Here is a 25,187-nt window from a genome sequence, read left to right on the forward strand (position 1 = left end):
ACAGGAAATTGTCATAAAATTCAAGAGAAGATCCTGAAAGTTTCTAGAGGAAACAAGACAAGTCAATAAAGGAACATGAATATGACTGACACCAGAACTGTCATACACTTTACTAAAAATAATTGAAGACATTTTTCAAAGGTCTGACTGAAAATTATTTTGGATAGAGATTCCTAAATTTAACCAAACTAGCATTCAAGTGAAAGCAAAATGAAGACTATGAGGGATGGATTAGTGTCCCTCCAAAATTCGTATGTTGAAGTCCTAACTCCCAGTAGCTCAGAACAGGACTGTATTTGGAGATAGGGTTCTTAAAGAGGTAATTAAGTTAAAATGAAATCATATGTGTGGGTCCTAATCCAATATGACTTGTTTTCTTGTAAGAAGAGGAAATTAGGACACAGATACACAAGGAAGACCATATGCAGATACAGAGAGAAAACAACCATCTACATTCAGAAGAAACCAACCCTGCCAGCACCTTGGCCTTGAACTTCCAGACGCCAGAATTGTGCAAAAATAAGTTTCTGTTGTTTAAACCATCCTGTCTACGGCATTTGTTACATTATGTGATAATTTAGTAAGTTTACAGCAGACTCTCTCAATGAATTCATTGAGAATGATTTACCTCACATACACACACACACACACACATGCACACACACAGAATTAAAAATGTAAGATACAAAAAGTAAATAAAGAACAGTAATTGGGAGGCCGAGGCGGTTGGATCACCTGAGGTCAGGAGTTCGACATCAGCCTGGCCAACATGGTGAAACTCCGTTTCTACTAAAAATACAAAAATTAGCCAGGCATGGTGGTGGGCCCCGGTAACTCCAGCTACTTGGGAGGCTGAGGCAGGAGAATCACTTGAACCCAGGAGGCAGAGGTTGCAGTGAGCTGAGACTGCACCACTGCACTCTAGCCTGGGTGACAAGAGTGAAACTCCATCTCAAAAAACAAACAACAACAACAAAAAAACAGTAATTGAGTGAAGAAAGCACTAAAATTTATCATTAGGTTTAAGTAAGTACTAATCCATAATGAACAAAACTAATTACAATCCAAAACTGAAACTACACATCATGTTGTGGGGAGGTGTGTAAAGGCAAGTTCAGAATGTGCAAAGAGGGCAAGACGTGATGGTCAAAGTGCAGCATTCATTTCAAGCAAGGAAGCTCCTTTTATTTTTTAATGCTTAATTATAACTTTATTTTTTCCTTTGTTCTTCTAAAAAAATAAAATGGGACACATGTGCAGAGTGTGCAGGTTTGTTACACAGGCATACATGTGCCATGGTGGTTTCTGCACCTATTGATCCATCCTCTAAGTTCCCTCCCCTCACCCATCTCCCACCTCACAGCAGGCCCTGGGGTGTGTTGTTCCCCTCTCTGTGTCCATGTGTTCTCATTGTTCAACTCCAACTTACGAGTGGAAGCTCCCCTTTATTTATTTATTTATTTATTTATTTACTTTTTTAAATTATGCTTTAAGTTTTAGGGCACATGTGCACAACATGCAGGTTAGCTACATATGTATACATGTGCCATGTTGGTGTGCTGCACCCATTAACTCGTCATTTAGCATTAGGTATATCTCCTAATGCTATCCCTCCCATCCCCCACCCTACAACAGGCCCTGGTGTGTGATGTTCCCCTTCCTGTGTCCATGTGTTCTTATTGTTCAATTCCCACCTGTGAGTGAGAACATGCGGTGTTTGGTTTTTTGTCCTTGCGATACTTTGCTGAGAATGATGGTTTCCAGCTTCATCCACGTCCCTACAAAGGACATGAACTCATCATTTTTTATGGCTGCATAGTATTCCATGGTGTATATGTGCCACATTTTCTTAATCCAATCTATCATTGTTGGACATTTGGGTTGGTTCCAAGTCTTTGTTATTGTGAGTGGTGCTACAATAAACACACATGTGCATGTGTCTTTATAGCAGCATGATTTATAATCCTTTGGGTATATACCCGGTAATGGGATGGCTGGGTCAAATGGTATTTCTAGTTCTAGATTCCTGAGGAATCGCCACACTAACTTCCACAATGGTTGAACTAGTTTACAGTCCCACCAACAGTGTAAAAGTATTCCTATTTCTCCACATCCTCTCTAGCACCTGTTGTTTCCTGACTTTTTAATGATCGCCATTCTAACTGGTGTGAGATGGTATCTCATTGTGGTTTTGATTTGCATTTCTCAGACCTAAAACCATACAAACCCTAGAAGAAAACCTAGGCAATACCATTCAGGACATAGGCATGGGCAAGGACTTCATGTCTAAAACACCAAAAGCAATGGCAACAAAAGCCAAAATTGACAAATGGGATCTAATTAAACTAAAGAGTTTCTGCACAGCAAAAGAAACTACCATCAGAGTGAACAGGCAACCTACAGAATGGGAGAAAATTTTTGCTATCTACTCATCTGACAAAGGGCTAATATCCAGAATCTACAATGAACTCAAACAAATTTACAAGAAAAAAAAAACAAACAACCCCATCAACAAGTGGGCGAAGGATATGAACAGACACTTCTCAAAAGAAGACATTTATGCAGCCAAAAGACACATGAAAAAATGCTCATCATCACTGGAAACTCCTCTTTTATCTGCTTTATATACTGATGTTCCTCTTAAGATTATCTACAGCAAAAAGTATTCTGATGCAAACACACACACACAAAAATTTTAAAGCTACTATTGGTTGGCCAGGTACAGTGGCTCAAGCCTGTAATCTCAGCACATTGAGAGGCTGAGGTGGGCAGATCACTTGAGCCCAAAGTTCGAGACCAGCCTGGGCAAAATGGTGAAACCACATCCCTACAAAAAATTAGCCAGGCGTGCTGGTGTGTGCCTATAGTCCCAGCTACTCAGGAGGCTGAGACGGGAGGATTGCTTGAGCCCAACAGATCGAGGCTGCAGTGAGCTGTGATCATGCCACTGTACTCCAGCTTAGGCGGCAGAACGGGACCCTTTCTCTAAACAAACAAACAAACAAATAAAAGCCACTATCCTAGACGATTTCTAAAGTCCTTTCTAGCTTTAACTTTCTAAAATCCTCATGATTGCCTCGTCTCTATGATGAAGATGCCATTCAGTGAAAACACAGACCAAGGATATCTCATAGGAGGCTATGCCACTGCTGTCTTTGTGAAATTGCCACAACCTTCTTGACAGTGAAATATTCTATCATTCAACAATTGCTTTGTGGGCAGGTAACCAAAGGGCTAATATCTGATGTGACGGCTGGATCATAAACCTCCCAGTTGGGTTCTACATGTACCTTACCTCAACATCTGGGTCAACATGAGTGGAAGGTGCTTGGTGCCTCAGTTCCCTCATCTATAACATGAAGAATTGGTCTTCATATCTCTGAACCTCTTGTCAGCTTTTCAATGCTATAATTTATATCAGTCCCTGGTGCTTGATCAAATTTAAACTGTGTGAATTCCAGACAAAGAGAAATGAGACCTCTAAAGAAAAAATGGGTCTACAGAGACATATCAAGATGTTATAAATATAATGTGATGATGATAAATATGCACTTCTGTATCAAATTCTTAAATAGAAAAGGATAATAACAAAGTAACTCAAAACTTTTTAGAGAAAACTTTGTTTCCTAGGATAGATGGAGTGACAGGTCCCAAGTGATGTGCCAACCTTTTCTCCCCAAGCTTCTTTGAAGAGATTATCTAAGTATCGTTTCACACACCCATCACCCTTATTTTTAGCTCTGAGTTCTCTTCACGAGTGTGGTGACCTGTGGCTCTAAGTTCCAGAGGCTCCCAGATATGGCACATGACTCATTTGCAGGTACCCTGCATTGATTTCCAGGAAGGTCAGTGGGGTGGGGGCCTGGAGAAATGATTTTCGATGTTAAACCCTTTGCTCTTGTTCCTGTTCCAACCACTTGATCAGAAATGACACACTTCACAAATTGATCCCTTGGTGCCATAAGCAATTGGCAGTGAAAATAGAACCCAAGTGATACGGTTCTCCAAGAGGCTCACAGCTGGCTGGGGGGTTGGGGGAGACAAAACTCAGGGCTTTGGTCACAGGCTATTTTCAGCCCCGATAGCAGTTGTGTTACTCACGTCTCATTCACCCTCTCCCTCGGCCTGCCTCCTGCCCTTCCCCCAGCAAGCCAAGGCTGGTGACAGCCTTCATATATTTAAAGAGGACAAGAGCCCCTCAGACTCAGTTGAGCTGAACGGAGACCACACAGGCAGGTGAGTGGAGCGAGGCAGACATTTGAGCTGGAGGTGGGTTGGTTCTGTGGCTGGTTTGGACTATAAAGGGTCCCATAGAGTAAGGGCGCATTTTACGTCTCAAGTGCCAGCAGCACCCTCTCTGGTTCTGTGCAAGGAGGCTCAAGTTGTACGTGACTCTGGTGTGGATCTAGCAGGTATTAAAAAATTCCTGCAAGGATGGTTAATATTTGGGGGGCTTAAGGGACCTCATAGGCAGATAAATGAGTAAGGGATTATTCTCATTATAAAACTACTTACGTGGTGGAATTACATTTCCTGTCGTCTTAGTTGGAACAACTGGAAAGCGGGAGGAAATAATGGAAAGTCCGCTGACCTTCTAGTCCTACAACCACCACATAATTCGTGGATGACAGACTGAGAAGGTTCCTGCCCTCAGGGGCTTGGTCTCCTCTTCTGCAAGGATCAATATAAATTGGCGACATTTTTTCCAAACTGTAAAGTACTGCACCGATATAAAGCGATAAGCGATTGTACTAGATGCAATATATAAGACAGCTTTCCCATGCTCAATTTACCCGGAATGGTGTTATTCAAAAGGTCATGGTGAATGACTGAGATTTTGGGCTTGTTCATTTTAAATAGACTTTTGTACCCCAAAGATATTCAGCAACAAGTTTGCTTTTAATCATTTGAAATTAATCAAAACTGGACCCCATGAAGACATTGCTATGTTGAAATATATTAAAAGCTCTATTAAATGGGAGGATAATTCACCTAGTGGTCAGGATTCCCACTGTTTCCTCTAGGTTTTAGTCAAGGACTTTTAAAAATATCCCAGTAAATGACAGACATAGGTGTGATTGAGAATAAGAAGTGGTTTTAAGCACTGAGTGGAAGTCTGAGTGGAAATGCTGCTGAAAGATCCAAGCTGCTGCCTCTAATTTCTGCCCTGTTCCTGAGCCAAGGTGGTGACTCCTCCAAGAAGAAGGAGTTGAGTTACTGGTCTGAGGAACCTTGTCTCTGCAATACAATTCAATGTAGTTTAATAAGCATGTATGGACAATCTCCTATGTCAGGGCTGGAGGGAGGTAGAGGCAGCTCTACGCAGGGAAGGGTGTAAGTGAACAGCACGAAGAGTGGGAAATTGGGGATGGCCTGTTTCCTCAGTTTACATCTGGGATTAAATCTCAATGCTGGGTACATACAATTCATCACAATGCATGTAGAACTGCTTTATGACCCAGAAAATGTGAGGGAGTCTTATGACTTGGCTTTGTTCCCTTTCTGAACAACTCAGTCGTTTGTGGTCAGTGGCAATGAGCCCAGGCTATTGGGCAGGAGGTGTAGCTGAGCCCCAGGGCTTTGTGTCCTCCCCGGGGTTCAGGCAGACAGGTGCTCTGCAGCCCAGACACATGTGTCACCCATCAGAAACAGGAGACACAGGGCAAGGGGCCTCCTCCTTCGAAGGAGAGAAGAAGAGAAGGAAAGAGAGAAGGAGGGAGGGAGGAAGGGAGGAAGAGAGGAGTGAAGGAAGAGGGAGCTGCAGCAGCATTCAGCCAGCAAATAGCCAAAATTCCATTGGAGGAAGTGGAGACAGAATCTTGATAGAATAGAAACTCAGAAATCCTGGGATATTCAAGAAGAAAATAAAGATAATCGGTTATAGAGCCAGTTCAAATTATAGCTCTGACTATCACTTAACTTCTCTGAGTTTCCATTTTCTGAACAATAAAACTAAGGGTAGGCTACCTCTATCAAAGGGACTTGTGAGAACTGAATGAGATAAAGTATAGGAAAGTACTTTTGTAAAGTTTAATATAACCATACAAATATGTGAGGCCGTTAAGAAAAGGCATACAGCCAAACCCGATGGGTTTTGGAAGGGTTTCCTGCTAAGTACAAGCGTGCTGATAAAAGTCCAGAGGTCAGAGTGGGTAAGAAGCTGACCAGGAGTTAGAAGATAATTAATTTGTTTTACAAGAGGAAAGACCCAGGGCTAGGAATATAATACACAGGAAATACAAGTCCTGAGGCAGGCAGATTTCCAGTTACAAGTGTGCTGTTCAGATATCTGTGAATAAATACTGTATAGAGGGTTGGGCTTCATGCACAAAGAGAAATGTGATGCCTGCAAATGTGAAAACTGCAGTTATTCATCCCAGTGAAGAATGGCAGGAAGGGAGACAGTAATGGTCTTAAAGGGCATGGAGGATGGAGCCTTTTCTGAGCTTTACTGTGGGAAAGGGTTGATCGTGATTTGACGGTCGTTTATGGCTCTAGGCAGGCGTGGAAAAAGTACTAGCTTATTTAAGGGTCACAAAAAGTTCTGCAAAACTCATTTTTCAGAGGAAGAAACTAAATTTCAAGAAAGCTTAGGAATTGCCAAGCATCACATGGCTGAGAAAGCGGCAGAGCCAGGAGGTAAACTGGGATATGATGTGGTCTTTAAAAATAAATTGTGGAGGTCAAAATAGAACAAAGAGTGAGTTTTGGGAAGTAAAAGTTGGCCACGCTTCAGATATAATTTCAGAAAAGGTATAAGATGCCCATGTTCTACAGCCTTCATTTAATGTATGTCTACCATGTCTGAGTTTAAAAGGGGGTGAGAGCCAACACTAGGGTTTATTTCCATCCTGGCAATGAGCAACCTGTTCTTCCTGGGCTCTGTGAAAGGGCCTCTGGCTGGAGGACGTCATATATCTGGGTTCAGAAGCTCAGGAGGAAGCAGCCACTGGCCTTGAATGTCCTACACTGAGAACTGAAGGGCATGAGCTCCCCCGGGCTCCAGGGCCCCTGGCTGGGCATGCTGCCTCCAACCCAATCCAACAACACAAGGGGGCCGACTCTCACCCTGACCTGGGCACACCTGTCCTGGGGCGTGGCACACTCTGAAGGCTGAAAAACAAAGCTGATTCACTCTGAACCAGAAGGGCCATGGAGAACAAGCAGGGAGTGAGTTGTTTGTTCTAAAAGAACAGACTTGAAAACTGGAGATAATGTAATAACAACAATAATAGTCATGATGCAAGTAACTACAATTATTCAATTCCTGCTATGTATTAAGTAATTCTATATGGTGTCTTAGCTATTATCTTCTCTAACCTGAAAACAACCTTCCCAGACAAGCCTTCTCATATTGTCTTTACATGAGGACATGCAATGAAGACATGCATTGAGGACACTGGGTCAGAGAATTTGAGCAACTTGCCCAACGTTCAACAGTTAGTGTTTCTGAACTTAAGCTTGGTTCTTCCAAAGCCCATGGTTTTCACTATGGCTATGTCATCTTTCTTACCCAAATTAAGAGCAAATAAAGGAGAGGGTTTGAGAGGGCACCCCATTGGGCAGCTTTTCTGCAAAGTGAGGTTTCAATCACTTTTCAGATCCTCAAATCTGTCTCAGGGCTTGAAGGACCCTTGAAGAGACTTCACTGTATAGCAGCCACTTGGAAGTCCATCCCCACCTCAGCTGAAAATCAATAGTGCGGAAGAACTCTCCAGTTCCAAGGAAGCCCTTTCCATGTTGAACAGCCGTAACTCAGAAAGTCATTGATTTCAGTGAATGAATTCAGTTTCTCTGTTAGTCCCACCCTTGAGTACCCTCTGTGTCCCATGGAGAGACAATGGATTGGTCACGTCTCAATTCCCATCAACTGGGAAGTCTGGGTAGTGGAGGTGCTGACCCTTGTCCTCTCTCCAGTGTTATAAACAGGAGCATGAGATACAGAACCAGCTTAACTGGGGGTTGAATGGCAGCTCTTCCAATTACTAGCTGTGTGACCTTGGAAAAGCTACTTAAGCTCTCTCTTCAGTTCTCTTATCCACAAAAATGGAAATAAAATTTGCTCTGGGCAGCTGTTGTAAGTATTAAAAAATAATATATGTAAAGCAACTGACATAAAATAATATATGTAAAGCTTGGGAGTCAGAGAAACATAAGTTCCAATCTATTCATGTGACACATATCAGTCCCGTGAACTTGGACTAATGTAATTTCCCAAAGCCTCCATTTCCTCATCTGTAAAGTAAATGTTATAATAGTACCTACCTTGAAGGGTTGTTGTGAAGATTAAACGATACCCAAGGGCAGTGCTCCAGGCATGTTAACTTCAATAATAAAGTTAGAAATGACTATTACTATCACTTAGATTCCATATATATGCGTTCCTATGATCCAAAATCTTTGCTTCAGCCAGCGTAGACAATTTAACTCACTGCAGGAAATCAGGCATCTAGTAGGATGACCAACTGGGCTAGCACTGAGCTGAAAATGGTGGCATTGTGGCACTGTGGCTTGAGGTCTCTGCCCAAAGTCATGGCCTAAAGTTCCCCCCTGGGTGCTCATTTTATGTACCCACCACTTTTGCCCTAACTCATCATTGTTCAGCTTTATAGTTGGTAGTGAAAGAAAGAAAGAAAGAGGAAAAGAGGGAGAGAAGGAGAGGGAGAGAGGAAGGGAGGGAAGGAAAGGAAAAAGGATGGAAAGAAGGAGGGAAGGAAGGAAGGAAGGGAGGGAGGGAGGGAGAGAGGGAGGGAGGGAGGGAGGAAGGGAGAAATAGTTGGATTAGGAAGAATGTGCCCAAGATACACAGTTCAGTTATTCTTTTGAAAATTCAGATTGATGAATGACAACTTAAAATTGTGGCAGAACCTAATTTGTTCTTACATTTTATATTACTCTACAATTTACAGAATGATTTGACAGTACTTGAACTAATAGGGTCCTCTCAGCAATAGTGAAATAAAAAGGATTACTGCCCTCATTCTAGTGAAGACACTGAAGTTCAGAGAGATTGAATGGTTTTCTCAGATCACACAGCTTCGAAGAGGCAAAGTGGAACCAGAACTCCAGCCTCTGGCACCTGATCCAGTGCTTTTCCCACTGCCCCACTGAAGCACATTCCTAGTATAATCTCTTCTATGGTATTAGTTAAATCTTAGTTTAAAAGTGGGCACAAGGTACTCTCTCACTGGGATCTGAGTATCCAAATCTGGAGTCCAACCTCTTCCAAGTTGACGTCACAGGGCTGTCCATTCTATCTCATCCTTGTAAATTCCAGACTGTCCCCCATTTCAATCTTGACCCACGATTTGTCTTTGACAACATAGTCATCTCAGGGACTGGCCCAGAGAGTCGTGCCAGGTGGTATGATGGAGATTGTGACCCAGGTGACAAACAGGGCTGAGTGACGGGCAAGCCTATAATTGGTATCCCACCTTCAATGACCCTTGCCAGTACCAGGCAACGCTGATAAACAAATGGCCCATCCCTTGGTACCTTGCCAGAGTAAACTCACATTCTGGGACTGTCTAGGGGAGTGTTGGGACACAAGAATTCCAAAGCAATGTGGGAAGCTGAAAAGGTTATGTTCATAAGCCAGGACCTAACTGGGATTTCAAATCATAGCTCCTTAATTAGCACATTGCTGCCATTTGAGTAACCTAAAGTGAAGTGGGAAAAAATAACTTCTCAATACTGCTTTAAATTCCATCATATTTCCATGACATTCACAACGGTCCTGTCCAGGAGATACTATTATCAACATTGTTTTATCCGAGTTCAAAGTCGAGATTAGAATCCATATCTCTGGATTCTGAATGCTTTTTTTTTTTTTTTTTTTTTTTTTTTCCCAGATGGAGTCTTACTCTGTCGCCAGGCTGGAGTGCAGTGGCGCGATCTCAGCTCACTACAACTTCCACCTCCTGGGTTCAAGTGACTCTCCTGCCTCAGTCTCCTGAGTAGCTGGGACTATAGGTTCATGCCACCATGCCCAGCTGATTTTTGTATTTTTAGTAGAGATGGGGTTTCACCATGCTGGCCAGGATGTTCTCGATCTCTTGACCTTGTGATCCACTCGCCTCGGCCTCCCAAAGTCCTGGGATTACAGGCGTGAGCCACCATGCCGGGCCTGGATTCAGGATGCTTTAAAATATCCTCTACTTTTTGGCCTGTGAGACATCTTCTGTTTAGCTTCCATGGTTACATTCCCATCTTCAGAAATGGAACTGAGCATCATTAATAGAATACTTACAGATTTCTATTTTAAATGTCAAGTCCTGATGATGTATGTCAGATATTTATGATCACTTAAAAACAACCAGTGCTAGGATACATTAGTTTGTGAAGGAGGTATTATCTGTAATCCTATTCTCATTTTGAAAAGTACGCCTAGGCAATGAATCCACACACACACACACACACACACACACACACACACACACACAGATATATATGTATTTTTATCCCCCAAGAGGTATCTCTGTCTCCTATTAACTTGCAAGACGTGCCAATGAAATCTCCACTGCAAATCTGAAATGAGAAACTTGACCTAAGGTTGTTTTCATTGAAAATTTCTATATCATTAATTTTACAAGTGTCACTGCCATGTTTCTGGAGGAAATTTATTATATTTCTCCTCTATTTTATATCATGCTGAAACTCAGGATCAAAATGAACATGAGCAAAATTATGTGTCTATTCTTTTCTAGAAAATATATCAACTTTAATGAGAGAAGAATGGATTGTATAAAAAGAAGTTGGCTAAGAAAAATGTCCCTAAATGCTTACTTTTAAAATACACCTTGGTTATAAATGAGAGGGTCCAGCAATCTTAAAAATCTATTCCAGCCCTGAAAGTCTATAGTTTAAATGGAGTCCAAAATAAACAAATTTGGGCTATTTTAGAGGCTATTTAGGCCTCTATGCCTTTCTGCTTGCTCTTTTCTCTGCATGATTTCATTAGCATTACTCCTTCCCACTTTTCTGTATCTGGTGAACTCCTATTCACCCTTCAAACTCCCATTTGAATGCAATCTCTTCTGTGACCCTCCAACAGTTCACTGCCTTTATCCCCAGTCTAAATGTGGGGAGCCCCTCCGTCATTTGAGTTTCCATAGCATGTCTCACAAGACTCTTCTCTGGTACAGAGCATTCTGAATCTTGTCTATTTTTCTCACTACAACATGGGCTTCTCAATGCCAGGGGTCACAAACTACTCATTTTTATAAGTTTTCCCCCTTTTGTCACTGAGTACTTAGTGCAGTACTTGACACATGATAGGCAGGTAGTAAATGCAGGGTGAATGAATGAATGAACGAATGAATGTGCGTTTTAATTCTAAGCCTTTCAACTCAAAATCCATTACTCTTTCTAGTTTCCTAAACAACCTGAACTACAGAAATAGAAAAACCACATGCTTCCATTTTTTAAGAAATTCTTATTTATTTATTTTAGAGGCAGGGCCTCACTCTGTCACTTAGGCTGAAGTGGAGTGGTGTGATCATAGCTCATTGAAGCCTGGAACTCCTGAGCTCAAGTGATTCTCCTGCCTCAACCTCCTGAGTAGCTAGGACTGACTACAGGAGCATGCCACCACACCAGGGTAATTTTTTTTGTGGGGGGTAGAGACAGGAGCCTCACTATGTTGCCCAGGCTTGTCTGAATCTCCTGGGCTAGTGATCCTCCTGCCTTGGCCTCCCAAAGTCCTGGGATTATAAGTGTGAGCCACCATGCCCAGCCCAATGTTTCCTTTTTTAAAGTTCTTTTCTAAAATTTTACTGAATTAGCAGAAGATCCTACTTCTGTGAGAGGAAAGATAGGATGTTCCTGGCTAACCTCACAGTTTTTCTAAGCAGGAAAAGCTCTTTGGGGGAATAGTTAGACAGAAACATTCCTTCTAGACCTAGTATCAGGTTCAGTGGTCTGTTTGCTATTTACTTTCTGTTTCTTAGCAAAAAACTGCCTTTGTTATGAGACTGTGAGATACAATCCAGACCAGTTGACCCAGGAGGGCTTAGTGTTAATCGCCAACTATTATAAGAAGGTGACTGGTTTCCCAGAAGGGAAAGTGAAGGTCAGAAGCAGCCACTCAGAATGGCTGGATAGTGCTCCATGTCATGCCACACTAGGCTTCTTAGAAACCACAGGATCTCAGTGAAAATTCAGCTCCCCTGGGCAGCTGAATTTCAGAAATTTCATTTAACATCAATGGCTTATTTTAGTTCTGCTTTGAGGAAACTGAAAACTTGGATTCATACTAAAAACATATGCAGATGAGGACAATTATTATTACTATTTTATTTATTTATTTTTTGAGATGGAGTCTCGCTCTGTTGCCCAGGCTGGAGTGCAGTGGTACAATCTTGGCTGCCTGCAACCTCCGCCTCCTGGGTTCAAGTGATTCTCTTGCCTCAGCCCCTCAAGCAGCTGAGATTACAGGTGCATACCACCACACCTGGCTAATTTTTGTTTAGGCTGGGCACAGTGGCTCACGCCTGTAATTCTAGCACTTTGGAAGGCTGAGGCGGGCAGATCACTTGAGGTCAGGAGTTTGAGACCAGCCTGGCCAACATGGTGAAAGCCCGTCTCTACTAAAAATACAGAGGACAATTATTTTTTTAAATAATTTTCTTTGGTTAATATCTCTTAAATGTAATTCTGTGGTGAGGAGACAATGACAGTCCTGGGGCTGTGGCTATTGGCAGCTCCTTGTAGCTGAATGTCTCCAAGGGTGCAGGAGGACATGTCAGCACCATGGTCTGGCTCATGTTGAGCACTGTGAACTCTGTGGGACCTTCCTGCACATCATGTCATTTGATTTTCTAAAGGACACTGAAGCAGCAGGGAAAAGAATAACTGTATAGGTGGGAAAACAGGTATAAAGTTAAGCTATGTAGTTCATCCTGATATGCACAGCAGGTAGAGGGTAGCCCTGAAAGCAGAAAGCAAGTTTCCAACTACTGACCTAGTGCCAATATATCTTATAGCCTGGGTGATTATATTCTTAAAAAGGAATGTATGGATATGAGGAATAACTCGGAATAGGAGATTTTATATATTATTAATATACTTTTCTATCAGCAAGATAAGCTAAGAATTTGCTACCCAAAATGTAGTCCACTGCCAGCAGCATCAATATTGCCTGGAGTCTGTTAGAAACGCAGAATTTCCTGCCTCTCCCCAGATCTACCAAACCAGAATCTGCATTTAGCAAGGTCTAAGGTGATTTGAGAAGCTCTTAGCTAGACAAGAAGAAAATACCATCTTCACAGATGATTCCCACTTCTGATGGGATAATTTTTTAAACTTGAGATAAAAAAATGATATTTGTGTATACTTTTATGTACATGAAATTAGCCTATTCATTCCTTCCAAGAGCCCTGTGAAATACATAGGAATAGATGTTATTGAAATTTAACAGGAGAAGAAACTGAGTTCCCAAGTGGTAAAGTGATTATCCAAAGCCATCTAAGTGTCTGAGCTTATTTAATGACTAGCACACAGTAGCTGTTTGCTAAATGAATGAATAAATGAAACACTAAAAAAAAATTGGGCTGGATCCTGGTCTTCAGACCACTGCACTATTAGAGACTGGTTCACTCCTGAGGCCACTTCAATGTAGGGTATTTGCTTTATATCCCCTTAGACTTGACCTTGACCAGATAGTCTTCAAGATGCCAAACTGGGGCGGAGGCGCAAAATGTGGAGCCTGTGAAAAGACCGTCTACCATGCAGAAGAAATCCAGTGCAATGGAAGGAGTTTCCACAAGACGTGTTTCCACTGCAGTGAGTTGGGTGGACACCCTGGGGGCCCCTCAGCATCCAGACAGCATCACAAAATTCACATTTAATCACAAACACTGTATGCCAGTGGTTCTCATAGTGTGGTCCCGGGACCAGCAGCATCAGCATTACCTGGGAACTGGTTAGAAATTTAACTCTTGGGCTCCACCAAGAAAAGATGGTGCTTTCCTGAATACCCTTGCTTCAACTGCTTGCCCAGCTCAGAGGCCATTCATTTTCCTGTAGCTCAAAGTCAGAACAAACTAGCCTGTCACTGCTCTCTGTAGGGAAAACTTTGACCCCATGGCGACATTGACAACATGTGACTTGGCAGAGAAAGGAAGCCAGCACTTATCTGAAGCCAGGATGGATTTGGCTGTCTATGTTGCCCCTTCTGGTCAGCTGTGACTGAAGCCAGCTGTGACTGGTCTTGCCTGAGAGAGAACCTATGTCAGGCAGGGGGGCAACACATGCCAACTCTGTATGTAAGAGTCAGAGAGGGAAGCATTTCAGGGCCTGGGCACCAGTAACTGCATGAAAGAAATCCTGACCATTACCCGCCAGACACTGACTCACACATGTCAAAAATAGGGAGAACCTTGAGACCTTGTGGTCCTCTGTGAGTCTGGCCCTGCCTGACTCATGTGACTTTGGACAAGTCATTTCTCACATCTAAGCCCAGGTCATGTGCATCTGCGGTAGAGTCTTATACATGAACCTCTACCTTTAGACTCCATGTCCAGTGCTCTTTGACATGACTGCATTCTACACTGTTTCCTGGCAGCTAGTCCTGTTTGGGAGAAAATTGGCCTTGGTTTTGAAATGGCCGCTTACCTTCTCTGCTTCTCTCCAGGAGGTCTGGCTTAAGGGCTAGCTCTGCTGGATATTTGGCAAGCCCCCTCCTGGACTAGTCCCCACAGCCATGCCAGCACCCCCATGCTTCAGCCCGGTAGCTGCAAGGCGTCCATGCAATTGAAAAGAACTCCAAGGGCTGGACTCCGTCTGTTGGGGCTTTTGTCCAAAGAGAGCTAGCATTCTTTAAAAGTCAGGATTAGGAATATTAGAAATAATTCTAGAATTAGAGTAAAAGGGACTCGGGTTTGAGTCTGGGCTCTGCCATGTACTCACTGAGATTTGGGGCAGGTCATTTCACCATGGTGAGCCTCAATTTCTCCATTTATGAAACAAAGATGATTATACCTACTGCACAGGTTGTTACAAGGAGAAAACTGGGGGGTCTTGATCTGGAAATCCAGCCTTCTAGGCCTGTATTCTCCTTTGATCAACTTTGGTAACTGAGTGGGAACAGGAAATTGTAGGGAAGCTTTCCATAGTAGAGGGTGTCTTGTCTTTCCCAGGTAGCAGGAAGATGCCCTGTTCAAAGGAGTCATAGTAGAAGAGATTTGAGCATTTTTTTGGTACATCCCTTTTAACCCTTTGATATTTCCTGAGAACTCATTGATGGGATGAAGATTTGAGCAGCATACATTTCAGCAATGATGGATAGAAGAGCCCCAGAGAGGAGCACACTTTTCTATATTATTACCACATGATAATCACCTGTCCGCAGGCAACTCTGTAGCTGCTGGAAATGGCATTCAGAGACACAGGGTCTACCTTACATTGTGCCCAGGCCAGTGTCCCCCTGACTTCTAGATAAATCTTCACAATTAAATCTCTAGACTAATCATGAAATCTAGAAAGTAAGTTTGCTGTCCAAAAGAAATAAATATAATGCAGCAACATATGTAAATTTAAATGTTCTAGTAACCATAGTTTAAAAATGGTACAAATAAACAGGTGAAATTAATCTCAAAACATTTTATTTAACTCAATATATCCAAAACATTATAATTTCAATGTATACTTCAATATACAAATGATCAGTGGGATATTTTACATGATTTTTGCATTTGTACTGAGTGTTTGAAATCTGATGTGCATTTTGTGCTTACAGCACAGCATGTGGCTGTGGCCACAGCATTGGACAGCACAGTTCTCCTTTGTTCACAAAAGCTCATCAGAAGCCAGGGAGTGGCTACAGAATTGGCCAGGGCACCTTAGGGTATAGGCAGTCTTGGAGTGATGGGAATGAGCACTGGACTAGGAGTCAAAAGAACTGAGGTAAGCCGTGGCTCTGCAGCTTACTATTGTATAATTGTGAACAACTCACTGATTTACATTGACACATTCATTCATTCATTCATGTACTCAGTAAATGTTTACAGAGGACTAATTCTGGCCCAGGCCTTGTGCTAAATTCTGGGAATATTAAGACAAAACAGGCTTGCCCTCAAGGAACTCAGAGTCTAGATCATCAGCAAATATGCAAGCAGTTGTTGTGGAGGTTGGTAACTGACAGTAACAAGAAGAGTAGAGACAAGTATATACCTTCTATGTCTCAATATAAGGCATTCTCCCCCCAAATTCATCTTCATAAAAAAGATATGCCTTGTGTTTAAAGCCTTATAAAGTCTCTCCTGCTATAAGACAGTCTTCCAATTATTTTATTTACTGATTTAAACTTTTTTTTTGGTACAGATATTTTTTAACACATACAATGTTGACACAATAGTCAAATAAATCCCAGAATAAACTCCCTTGCCCCACACTCATCAGCCCCTGGCTAATCCTACCTCATCTACAACCTTATCTTCTTCCTCCACTCCCATATTCAATTACTTTATTTTTTTAAAAAGAAAATATCATTTGAAGAAGGCATATTAGCCTGAAATAACCTCATTCAATGCTGGATTGCTTGTAGGGATCATTTGATGGAAATGTTTTTTTAAAGGCAAATACATTTAATGTACACATATTATTATTCCTGGGGATATTATCTCCCTATTATAAGCACTGAGCATCACTATAAACAATCTTCAAGAATCATTGTTGCAACGCAATGTAGCAAGTCGTCACATGGTGGAAATTCTGTATCTTTTAAAAAATCTGCCCTAATGCTGTGCTAATAGGTCCTTCTTGTTGAGATGCAATTTCTAGGTGACAACCTCCTACTCAGGTATAAAACAGGGCTGCCTCTTAAAACGTACAGATAGAAGTGAAGGTGAGCTGCTCAGAAAAGCTGGGCCAGCTGCCCCCAGAAATGATTCTGGTGGTGAGGGAGATGCCGATGCTGAAGATGCAAAGACAGAATTGGAGATAATTATTCCCCGAATTTATGTGGGATTAGAAAAAAGTAACCTTTCCAAATCAATATATTGTTGATTTATATTACTAAATTAAAATTATAAGTAGATATTTGACATTTTTATTTATATCTTTAAAAGTTTCTTTTTAAATTTGCAAAATAAATCTTTCTATAAATCCTCTCTTTGGAAAAATGAGGGCTTGATTGCCTTATACTGGAGGATACTTCACATTAGGTAATATACAGTAACCACGGGACTTGAGCCAATAGAAGCCTAAGGAGTTAATAAGGCAGGTCTACCCCCTTCCCCTCCTCCTCTGCTTCCAGAATTTGACCAAAATTAGCCTCAATGGCAGTTGTCTGCTTGAATATCACAGTGTCCTTCAAAGGCTATGGTAAGTGCAGAAAGTGCTCAATCCTGATTCTTCTATGATTAAGAAAAAAGTAAGTTTCTCTCCTGCCTTAATCCACCCCCGCCAATGCTTGCGCCTACAAACACACACACACACACACACACACACACTCTTCCCTGATGTCATTTGGGAAGACTCAGGGATACAGTCCTTAGCAGGTCTGAGCCTATATATCTCGTTCTAATGCTAGCTTCCACCCTTTTCCAGCTGGGAACCACTGAACCCAATTTTGTCATCTGTGAGATCGGGACTGTCTTGGAGTGCACAACTCAGGACAGATGCGCCGGTCAGGAATCAACATTGTATTCTTGGCTCAGGGGCCCCTCGTGCTGGGTCTCTGGCCCCGAGCATGGCATTGTGGGTGCAAAGAAGGGGAGAAGGATTTCAACTCCAATCCCATGACCCTTCCTTTTCCTGGCAGTGGCCTGCAGGAAGGCTCTTGACAGCACGACAGTCGCGGCTCACGAGTCGGAGATCTACTGTAAGGTGTGCTATGGGCGCAGATATGGCCCCAAAGGGATCGGGTATGGACAAGGCGCTGGCTGTCTCAGCACGGACACGGGCGAGCATCTCGGCCTGCAGTTCCAACAGTGAGTTACTGCTCTGCTCCCCCTTGCCTGTTAAAGTCTCCAATTATCAGGACAGTTCATTTCGTTCCCATAGCAACGTTTTCTGGAAGTGGGAGAATGGACTCTATTGTTGACTTGCCAACAATAGGAATACTCAGTCTGACCGAGTTCGAACAATGTGTCATTTCTCCAAAGACTCTCTTTAAATTATCTGCCGTTCTAAAGGGCAATTACTTTTACACCATGGCTCTTGGTTTGCATGTCAAGAGAAAACCCAGGATGTACAGATGTTCCATTGTTTGACCTTTGCAAAACTGCATGGAGTCTCCTCTCTTCCCCTTTGAGAGTTTCTGTGTAAATCACATAAATATGGCAGGGCAGCAATGGCCATTCTTTGTGTGCCCGTCATGAAACGATTTCTTCCCTTGGATTGTAAGATGACAAATGTCCGCATGGCAGGGGGAGTGTGTCTGCAAGGATGGGCTGTGCCTTAGAGTTAACAATCAATCATGATTGTTCTGGGGGTTCCCTGGCTGCCTGTTGCCAGTACAGTGCTAGAGTTCCCGCCACATTATCCTAGGGAAGCTGGGACATCACTCTGGCCACCTCCATCCACCAGTCTGGTCCCCCGGGTCCACTTTCTTGATAACCACACTGACCTCCAGCCCAGAATTGAGGAAAGTCTGATGGCCACTGGCCTGACACTACTGTCTGGCCAGCTGGCCTCCAGGCTCAGCTCTGCACTGGGACTGTCCAGAAAGGCCCAGTCCAACCAAGGAAGTGTCCCATGGAGGGCCTCCCCCAGAGAGCACTTAGGCCATCTGAGGAATCAGCTGATCCCTTCAAAAGAGAGTAAGCCACAGGAGAGCCTGGAAAAGTGGAGAGATGTGTGATTAGTCATCTTAGAGAGAAGACTTCTTTTTGTTAGTTTTTCTTATTACTCAATCTCAAATGGAGACCCTTGTTAAGGAAGAAAATATACCACTGCATTCTCTGCCTCGCATTGACTGAAGTTCACTTTTCAACATTAGGGCTTCCTAGTGATGCTGCACAAAGAGTAACAAGGTCTGAAGACCTAGGATTTCCTCCTAGTTCCATCAGTCATGAGCTGCCTAGCCTTGGGCAGTCACACTCTGATCCTCACTCTCCTCCAACCAGCCCTGCCTACCTTATAGGGTTGTGGTACAGCTCAAGTGATATATAAGCAAACACCAAAAGATACCAACACATGAGAGGCTATTATTATGTCTCTATTTTGGACATTGTTCTCCTGGGACAGGTGATCCTTGGAGGCAGGACAACAGCCTGGCTTGTGATAACAAATGCATCAGCTCATGGACCGTGGTTCATCAGGAACTGATTAGCACCCACTGTCAAAATCCCACCTTGCTCTGTAATTTTCACAGCTCTCTTTAGAAAGGAAACAAGTGGCCTCGCAAATGGTCCAGAAGAACATAAATAAGCACAGTAGTAATAACAACACAACAACAACAACACAAGCTAACATAACTAGAACATTTGCTAAGTGCTTTACAACAAAAAGGAAAGCTCTAAACCCATTTTAGCTAACATTTGTTAGCCCTTACTACATGCCAGGCGGGAACTGTTCTAAGTGCTTTACAAATGTCACCTCATTTAAACCCTCTCAACAACACTATGAGAAGGACACCAAAATTATCCCCATTTTCCAGATGAGGAGTCCGAGGCACACAGAAGTGAGGTCGCTTTCTCAAGGCCACACAGCTCTTCTACTGTTTGCCAAGGGGAAATCTACATTTCATTCATTTGTCTATTTCCAACAGGTCCCCAAAGCCAGCACGCTCAGCTACCACCAGCAACCCCTCCAAGTTCACTGCGAAGTTTGGAGAGTCCGAGAAGTGCCCTCGATGTGGCAAGTCAGTCTATGCTGCTGAGAAGGTTATGGGAGGTGGCAAGGTAAGACCTTTTGTATGAGCCAGACAGAATTTGCTCATCTCCACCAGGCCATTTGGGAGGAATGAGAGAAAAATTGGGAGCTGCAAACAGCTGTCATTCTCTCTAGCTCTCAGAACCACTTTAGAAACCACACATCCTCAGCTACTTTCTCAGGCTGGGGCTGTCTGTCATCTAGCATTGCCCTTTGAAAGCTGGGACTGGAGCAGTTTGATGCAGCAAGCATTATTCTACTAGATGGAAGGCACCCAGCTGAAAGTTCTGGGATACAAAGCAAAAGCCCCTCTACCCTTCAGTGTCCACAATCCCCCCAAAAGATGTCAGCCCCAGATCCACCACTGCCTAACTCAACCTGTTGCTGCCACCACGACCAATGGATATAGCAGACGCCTCACGGTAGTGAGAAGCATCCTCACTTACGAACTTCCTGGTTCTCAGGGAAGTCATCAGATGTCCAAGACACTCATGCATATGTGCTCTGCAAGTTCCAGTTTCAGGCCCAAAGCCTGGGTACTCACCAAAGGAGTCAGACCTAAGGAAAGAGAAAAATTATGTTTATACCACATGGTGGGAGGAAGGGCCGTGGAGAGCATCTAACTTCAAACACAAGGGCAGGCTCCACCCTAAAACTGGCCATTTGAAGACATAGGAGAAGCCCTGGGCTGTACCTGGTAGACACGCAGATGTGCAGGAGGATGGAGATCTAGAACATCTAAATTGTGCAACACTGCCATCAGAATTACACAGAGGAATTAAACCAGAGAGTTAAAACAAGGTTGAATTCCCTGAACAATTGCCTGATTTCTTTATTTTTTTTCTTTCTCTAACTTTATATTCAACACAAACATCACCCAGTGCCCCCAGCCCAAGTCCTTCTCTGACCAGTTCGTTCCTTGGATCTTTTTGGCCTGGGGAAACCCTTTCCCGTTTAGTCTATTCTGAAGGAAAACATATGCAAATCACCAGGACAAATCCATTTTCAGGCTTCTGAGAAGTGCTGGCTAAGGCCATAGCATCTCATCTTCCCCAAACCCCTGGAGAAATTATGGGGCCCATTAGGTAAGCAAATGATTAAGACATGTCACTCCTCTGGATGCTGCTGCTCAGGGACTTGAAATGGAAACAGAATGTGTTGCCTACCTCACTAAATATGCAACTTTTCTGTGCCCCTCAGCCTTGGCACAAGACCTGTTTCCGCTGTGCCATCTGTGGGAAGAGTCTGGAGTCCACAAATGTCACTGACAAAGATGGGGAACTTTATTGCAAAGGTGAGTGATGCTGGAGACTTTCTTGAAATATGTTTTCCCTAAAAAGGCCCTTGGGAGGGGAAATTATGTTCACGCCTGGAGGTCTTCCTGTGTCTTCCAGGAGGTATGGCTGCTCAGCCTGGGCAGTGTTGGGTTCTCAGGAGCAAAACCACCTAAGGGGAGGGAATCTCCCACCTGACCCAGCTCTGGTCCTCTCCACTGGAGCACCTGGCAGAGACCAGATGCTTTCAGACACTCAGTGGTTCGAGAAGTTAGGCACCTGGGGGAGAGAGGAAGAGGAGGAAACAGTGCCCTGCCTCTGGTCTTGGAAGAGCCCTCAGGCCAGGACAACTAACACCACACCCCCTTCCAAAAATCGAAACACCATCTGTCCACCTGAGTGGCAGAGGGGGTGACTGGAGGAGGGTGAACTCGGTTTGGCCTCACTGGAGTTTATCACGACATATCTATCTCCCTCCTGCCTACCCCCCACTAACAGTTCTGTTGTTGATGTTGCACATTACTTGTGATCATAGGGACAGATCTGGTTTTCCTCCTGGTCCTTGCGGCTCTGCCCCTCGCTGCCTCCATAATCCCTTGGTCTTGTGGAGAAATAGTAGAGGCTTAGCTCCTTCTTGACACTATCAAAGGAAGGGATGCACTAGGGCCAAGGCAATGTGTCCTCCACCCCTGAGCCTAGGCCTATTCTGTTGCTCAGTGGAGTTTCATCACTTAATGATGGTGTCTCAAGAATCTCCAAAGGAGTATGTTGGAATGAAGTGAGAGGAGCAATGGAAAGGGAGTTAAGAGGGAAGACTTTATAAGTCATAACTGTAGGTTGCTGTATTAGTCTGTTCTCATGCTGCTAATAAAGACATACTCAAGGCTGGGTAATTTATAAAGAAAAAGAGGTTTAATGGACTCACAGTTCCACATGGCTGGGGAGGCCTCACAATCATGGCGGAAGTCAAAGGAGGAGCAAAGTCACACCTTACATAGCAGCAAGCAAGAAAGCAAGTGCAGGAGAACTGCCCTTTATAAAACCATCAGATCTTGTGAGACTTGCTATCACGAGAACAGCACGCCCAATGATTCAATTATCTCCCGCTGGGTCCCTCCCACAACATGTGGGGATTATAGGAGCTAATCAAGGTGAAATTTGGGTGGGGATACAGCAAAACCATATCAGCTGCCAAAGCTTTTCCTGTGATGACACAGGATGGGAACTAGCCCACTATCTGACAGATGGTTGCCGTCTCCCGGCAGTAGAAGACATACGGGGTCCTCAGCCTTCATAGCTCATAATACCCTAAAATATTGCTGAAGTCAGTAGGGAAATTAACATGTAAATGAATAATTGCATTTCAAAGTGAAAAAAAAAATCTATAGTAGAGAAACATTCACAATGCAGTCACCTACAAAGAGGAGAGGAACAAGCTTGGGGTAATGGGGAAAGCTTCTCACAAGACATGCTTCCTCTGAGGCTTGATGGGTGAATGTGGGTTTGGGAGGGGGCATTCCAGGAAGAGGGATCATTGATTACAAAGACACTTAAGCTAGGACATCATGGTTCATTCCAGGTACTGCAAGTGGTTCTGCGTGCCTGGAATGTAGGAAGGGAGGCAGAGGCGGGAGGCAACAGGGGACGAGGCTGGGCAGGCAATCCTCAAATGAGAAAATATCTGCAAACACATTTAGTAAAGTGGCAAGAAGTGTAAACAATTTTTATTAACAGATCTAAGTATTGTTCAATTTATTTTAAAAAGTTAGCTCATGCGTAAATCTTTTTATTATTATTATTTTTATTCTTGAGATGGAGTCTTGCTCTGTCATCCAAGCTGGAGTGCAATGGTGTGATCTTGGCTCACTGCAACTTCAGCCTCCCAGGCTCAAGCAATTCTCCTGCCTCAGCCTCCCCAGTAGCTGGGATCAGAAGTACACGCCACCACGCCCAGCTAATTTTTTGTATTTTTAGTAGAGACAGGGTTTCTCTATGTTGGCCAGGCTGGTCTCAAATTCCTGACCTCAGGTGATCTGCCTGCCTCAGCCTCCCAAAGTGCTGGGATTACAGGCATGAGCCACCATGCCTGGCAAACTTATGCATAAATCTATCAAAAGGATGTCTCTAATAATTAAAAGGACTGTGCCCAGACAGAAAGCCCTGAAAAAAATGGCACTAACCAATGCATTGTCTCTCCATTCATCCTCTTCTCATTCACAGTTTGCTATGCCAAGAATTTTGGCCCCACGGGTATTGGGTTTGGAGGCCTTACACAACAAGTGGAAAAGAAAGAATGAAGAGGTGCGCCATTTCTCAGATTTTTTGCGAACCTAAAACACTTGCCAAGTAATCCTGCACAGATGGATACCTTTCCCCAAATAGCCTCTCCTTTGTAGTTGTACGTTATGTGTTTCTCCTCAGAAGTGATCATGGTCTTTACTGAATGTTAGAAGAGGCCTTTGGAAGAAAATTATGTAAAGTTTAATCTATAACAAATGCTTTATTATTTATAATGCTTGGAGTGGGAGAGGCAATAAATAAATGTTTTAGTGCTATCTTGTATGGCTCTGGATCTTTTCTTTGAGATAGAAATTTTCAAAAAACATAAAGCTAGTTCAAAAAACGAGCTGCAGAGAACATAATAAATTTGGATGTCAACTGAGAAAGGAGTGAGAAGGAAGAAACAATGGGCAAAGGAAAGCAGTCTTTCAGAATCTGTCAGCCAAGTGTCTTTCTAGTTACTGCTAATGGAGAAGAAAACAGGGGGTCTGGGAGAAAATAGAGAACATGATAGCAAAATCTAAAAGGAAAATCAAAACTAATAAAATTGCTGAAGAGTTGATCCTTTTGTCCTGTCGTGGGGCTTTGTAACGTTACACATCTCGTGAAAACTCAGAAATGACAACAAAGCGTGGCATTTGCCTCTGTATTATAAATGACATGAGGATGATTTTCTTTTATTCTAGGACAATTCCCTGGGGTTTAGCAATTTTCTTAAGACTTCTACGTCAAATTTGCCAGCCTTGCAAATGAAATGCAGCCAATTAGAAATGTCTTTCTCTGCCTCTTCAGCAAGTTTCAGCAGCTCAAGCACTTCTTGGGCTTCTGCTTTTAACAACCACAGCACTTCCCCCAGCACTGTGCAATTCTGAATTATTTGGAATACATGAAACAAGTGAAAATCTAGTGATAAGAACTATAAAATACTTGGCTAAACCAAGGTTTTTTCCATGCTCCAAGTCCCCTGGGAAAGGCTTTCTTTGAAATGAGCATTTATTCAGTGCTGTTTATGTAGTGTCTTGGACAAGGCCCTACATGAGTTTTAAAAGCAGTATACGATCTTGGCACTACGCATGGGATTTCCAGGTTTGCTGAGCGGTAACACATATTTGAGAAATGACCACAGGACAATGCAACCTCCTCCTCCTCTGCTGCATTTCACAGTGACTCGCCCCACCGTCCATCTACCCAGGAAATCTGAAGCTAAAAACTTTAGCCATCCTTAGCTTTGCTCTCTTCCTCACCCCACCTTGCCTCACTTCTCAAGTCTCCTGGATTCTGACTCCAAATATCTCTAGAATACATCCCCTCCATCCCTCTTTTTAGGATGTGTAATAGTCTATTAGGGTTGCCATAAGAAAGTACCATAGACTGAGTGACTTAATAGAAACATACCGTCTCACATTTCTGGAGGCTGAAGTCTGAGATCAAGGTGTCAGCAGTGTTAGTTTCTTCTGACATCTCTCTCATTAGCTTGGAGATGGCTGTCTTCTCCCTTTGTCTTCACATGGTTTTTGCTCTGTGGTTGTCTGTGTTCTAATCTCCACTTCTTAGAAGGACACCAGTCATATTGGATTAGGGACCACCTGAATGATCTCACTGTAACTTAATTACCTTTTTCAAGGCCCTATCTACAAATGCAGCCATCACATTCTGAGGTACTGGGGGTTAGGACTTCAACAAATAAATTTTGCAGAGACACAGTTCAGCCCATAACAGTGTATCACATAAAGACTTTCACAAATTGGCCTCGGCCTTACCCCTTCAACTTAGCTTTAGACAATCTCTTCCAGACAAGTTCCAGCTACACTCAAAGAC

General features: G+C 43.1%; 1 protein-coding gene across 2 annotated transcripts; it reads left to right on the forward strand.

Annotated features, from left to right (window-relative positions):
• The first annotated feature begins 13,670 nt into the window (after positions 1-13,670).
• On the forward strand, positions 13,671-24,028 carry CSRP3 (cysteine and glycine rich protein 3). Of its 2 annotated transcripts, XM_002821964.3 has the most exons (5): positions 13,671-13,782; positions 17,762-17,930; positions 19,712-19,844; positions 21,016-21,109; positions 23,310-24,028. In XM_002821964.3, exons 1-5 carry the CDS (start codon positions 13,671-13,673, stop codon positions 23,384-23,386), a joined length of 585 nt encoding a protein of 194 aa, XP_002822010.1. In that variant the 3' UTR covers positions 23,387-24,028. The 2 variants fall into 2 exon arrangements, with proteins under 2 accessions (XP_002822010.1, XP_054382160.1); XM_054526185.1 differs by lacking the exon at positions 17,762-17,930.
• Positions 24,029-25,187: the final 1,159 nt, after the last annotated feature.

Source organism: Pongo abelii, chromosome 9, assembly GCF_028885655.2.
Source record: "Pongo abelii isolate AG06213 chromosome 9, NHGRI_mPonAbe1-v2.0_pri, whole genome shotgun sequence".
Lineage (NCBI taxonomy): Eukaryota > Metazoa > Chordata > Mammalia > Primates > Hominidae > Pongo > Pongo abelii.

Excerpts from the sequence above, each read along its gene's own strand:
- CSRP3 (XM_002821964.3), top strand. The coding sequence starts at position 13,671 with ATGCCAAACTGGGGCGGAGGCGCAAAATGTGGAGCCTGTGAAAAGACC. Across the intron at positions 13,783-17,761 it reads CAAGACGTGTTTCCACTGCA|TGGCCTGCAGGAAGGCTCTT; the intron begins GTGAGTTGGGTG and ends TTTTCCTGGCAG. Across the intron at positions 19,845-21,015 it reads AGGTTATGGGAGGTGGCAAG|CCTTGGCACAAGACCTGTTT; the intron begins GTAAGACCTTTT and ends TGTGCCCCTCAG.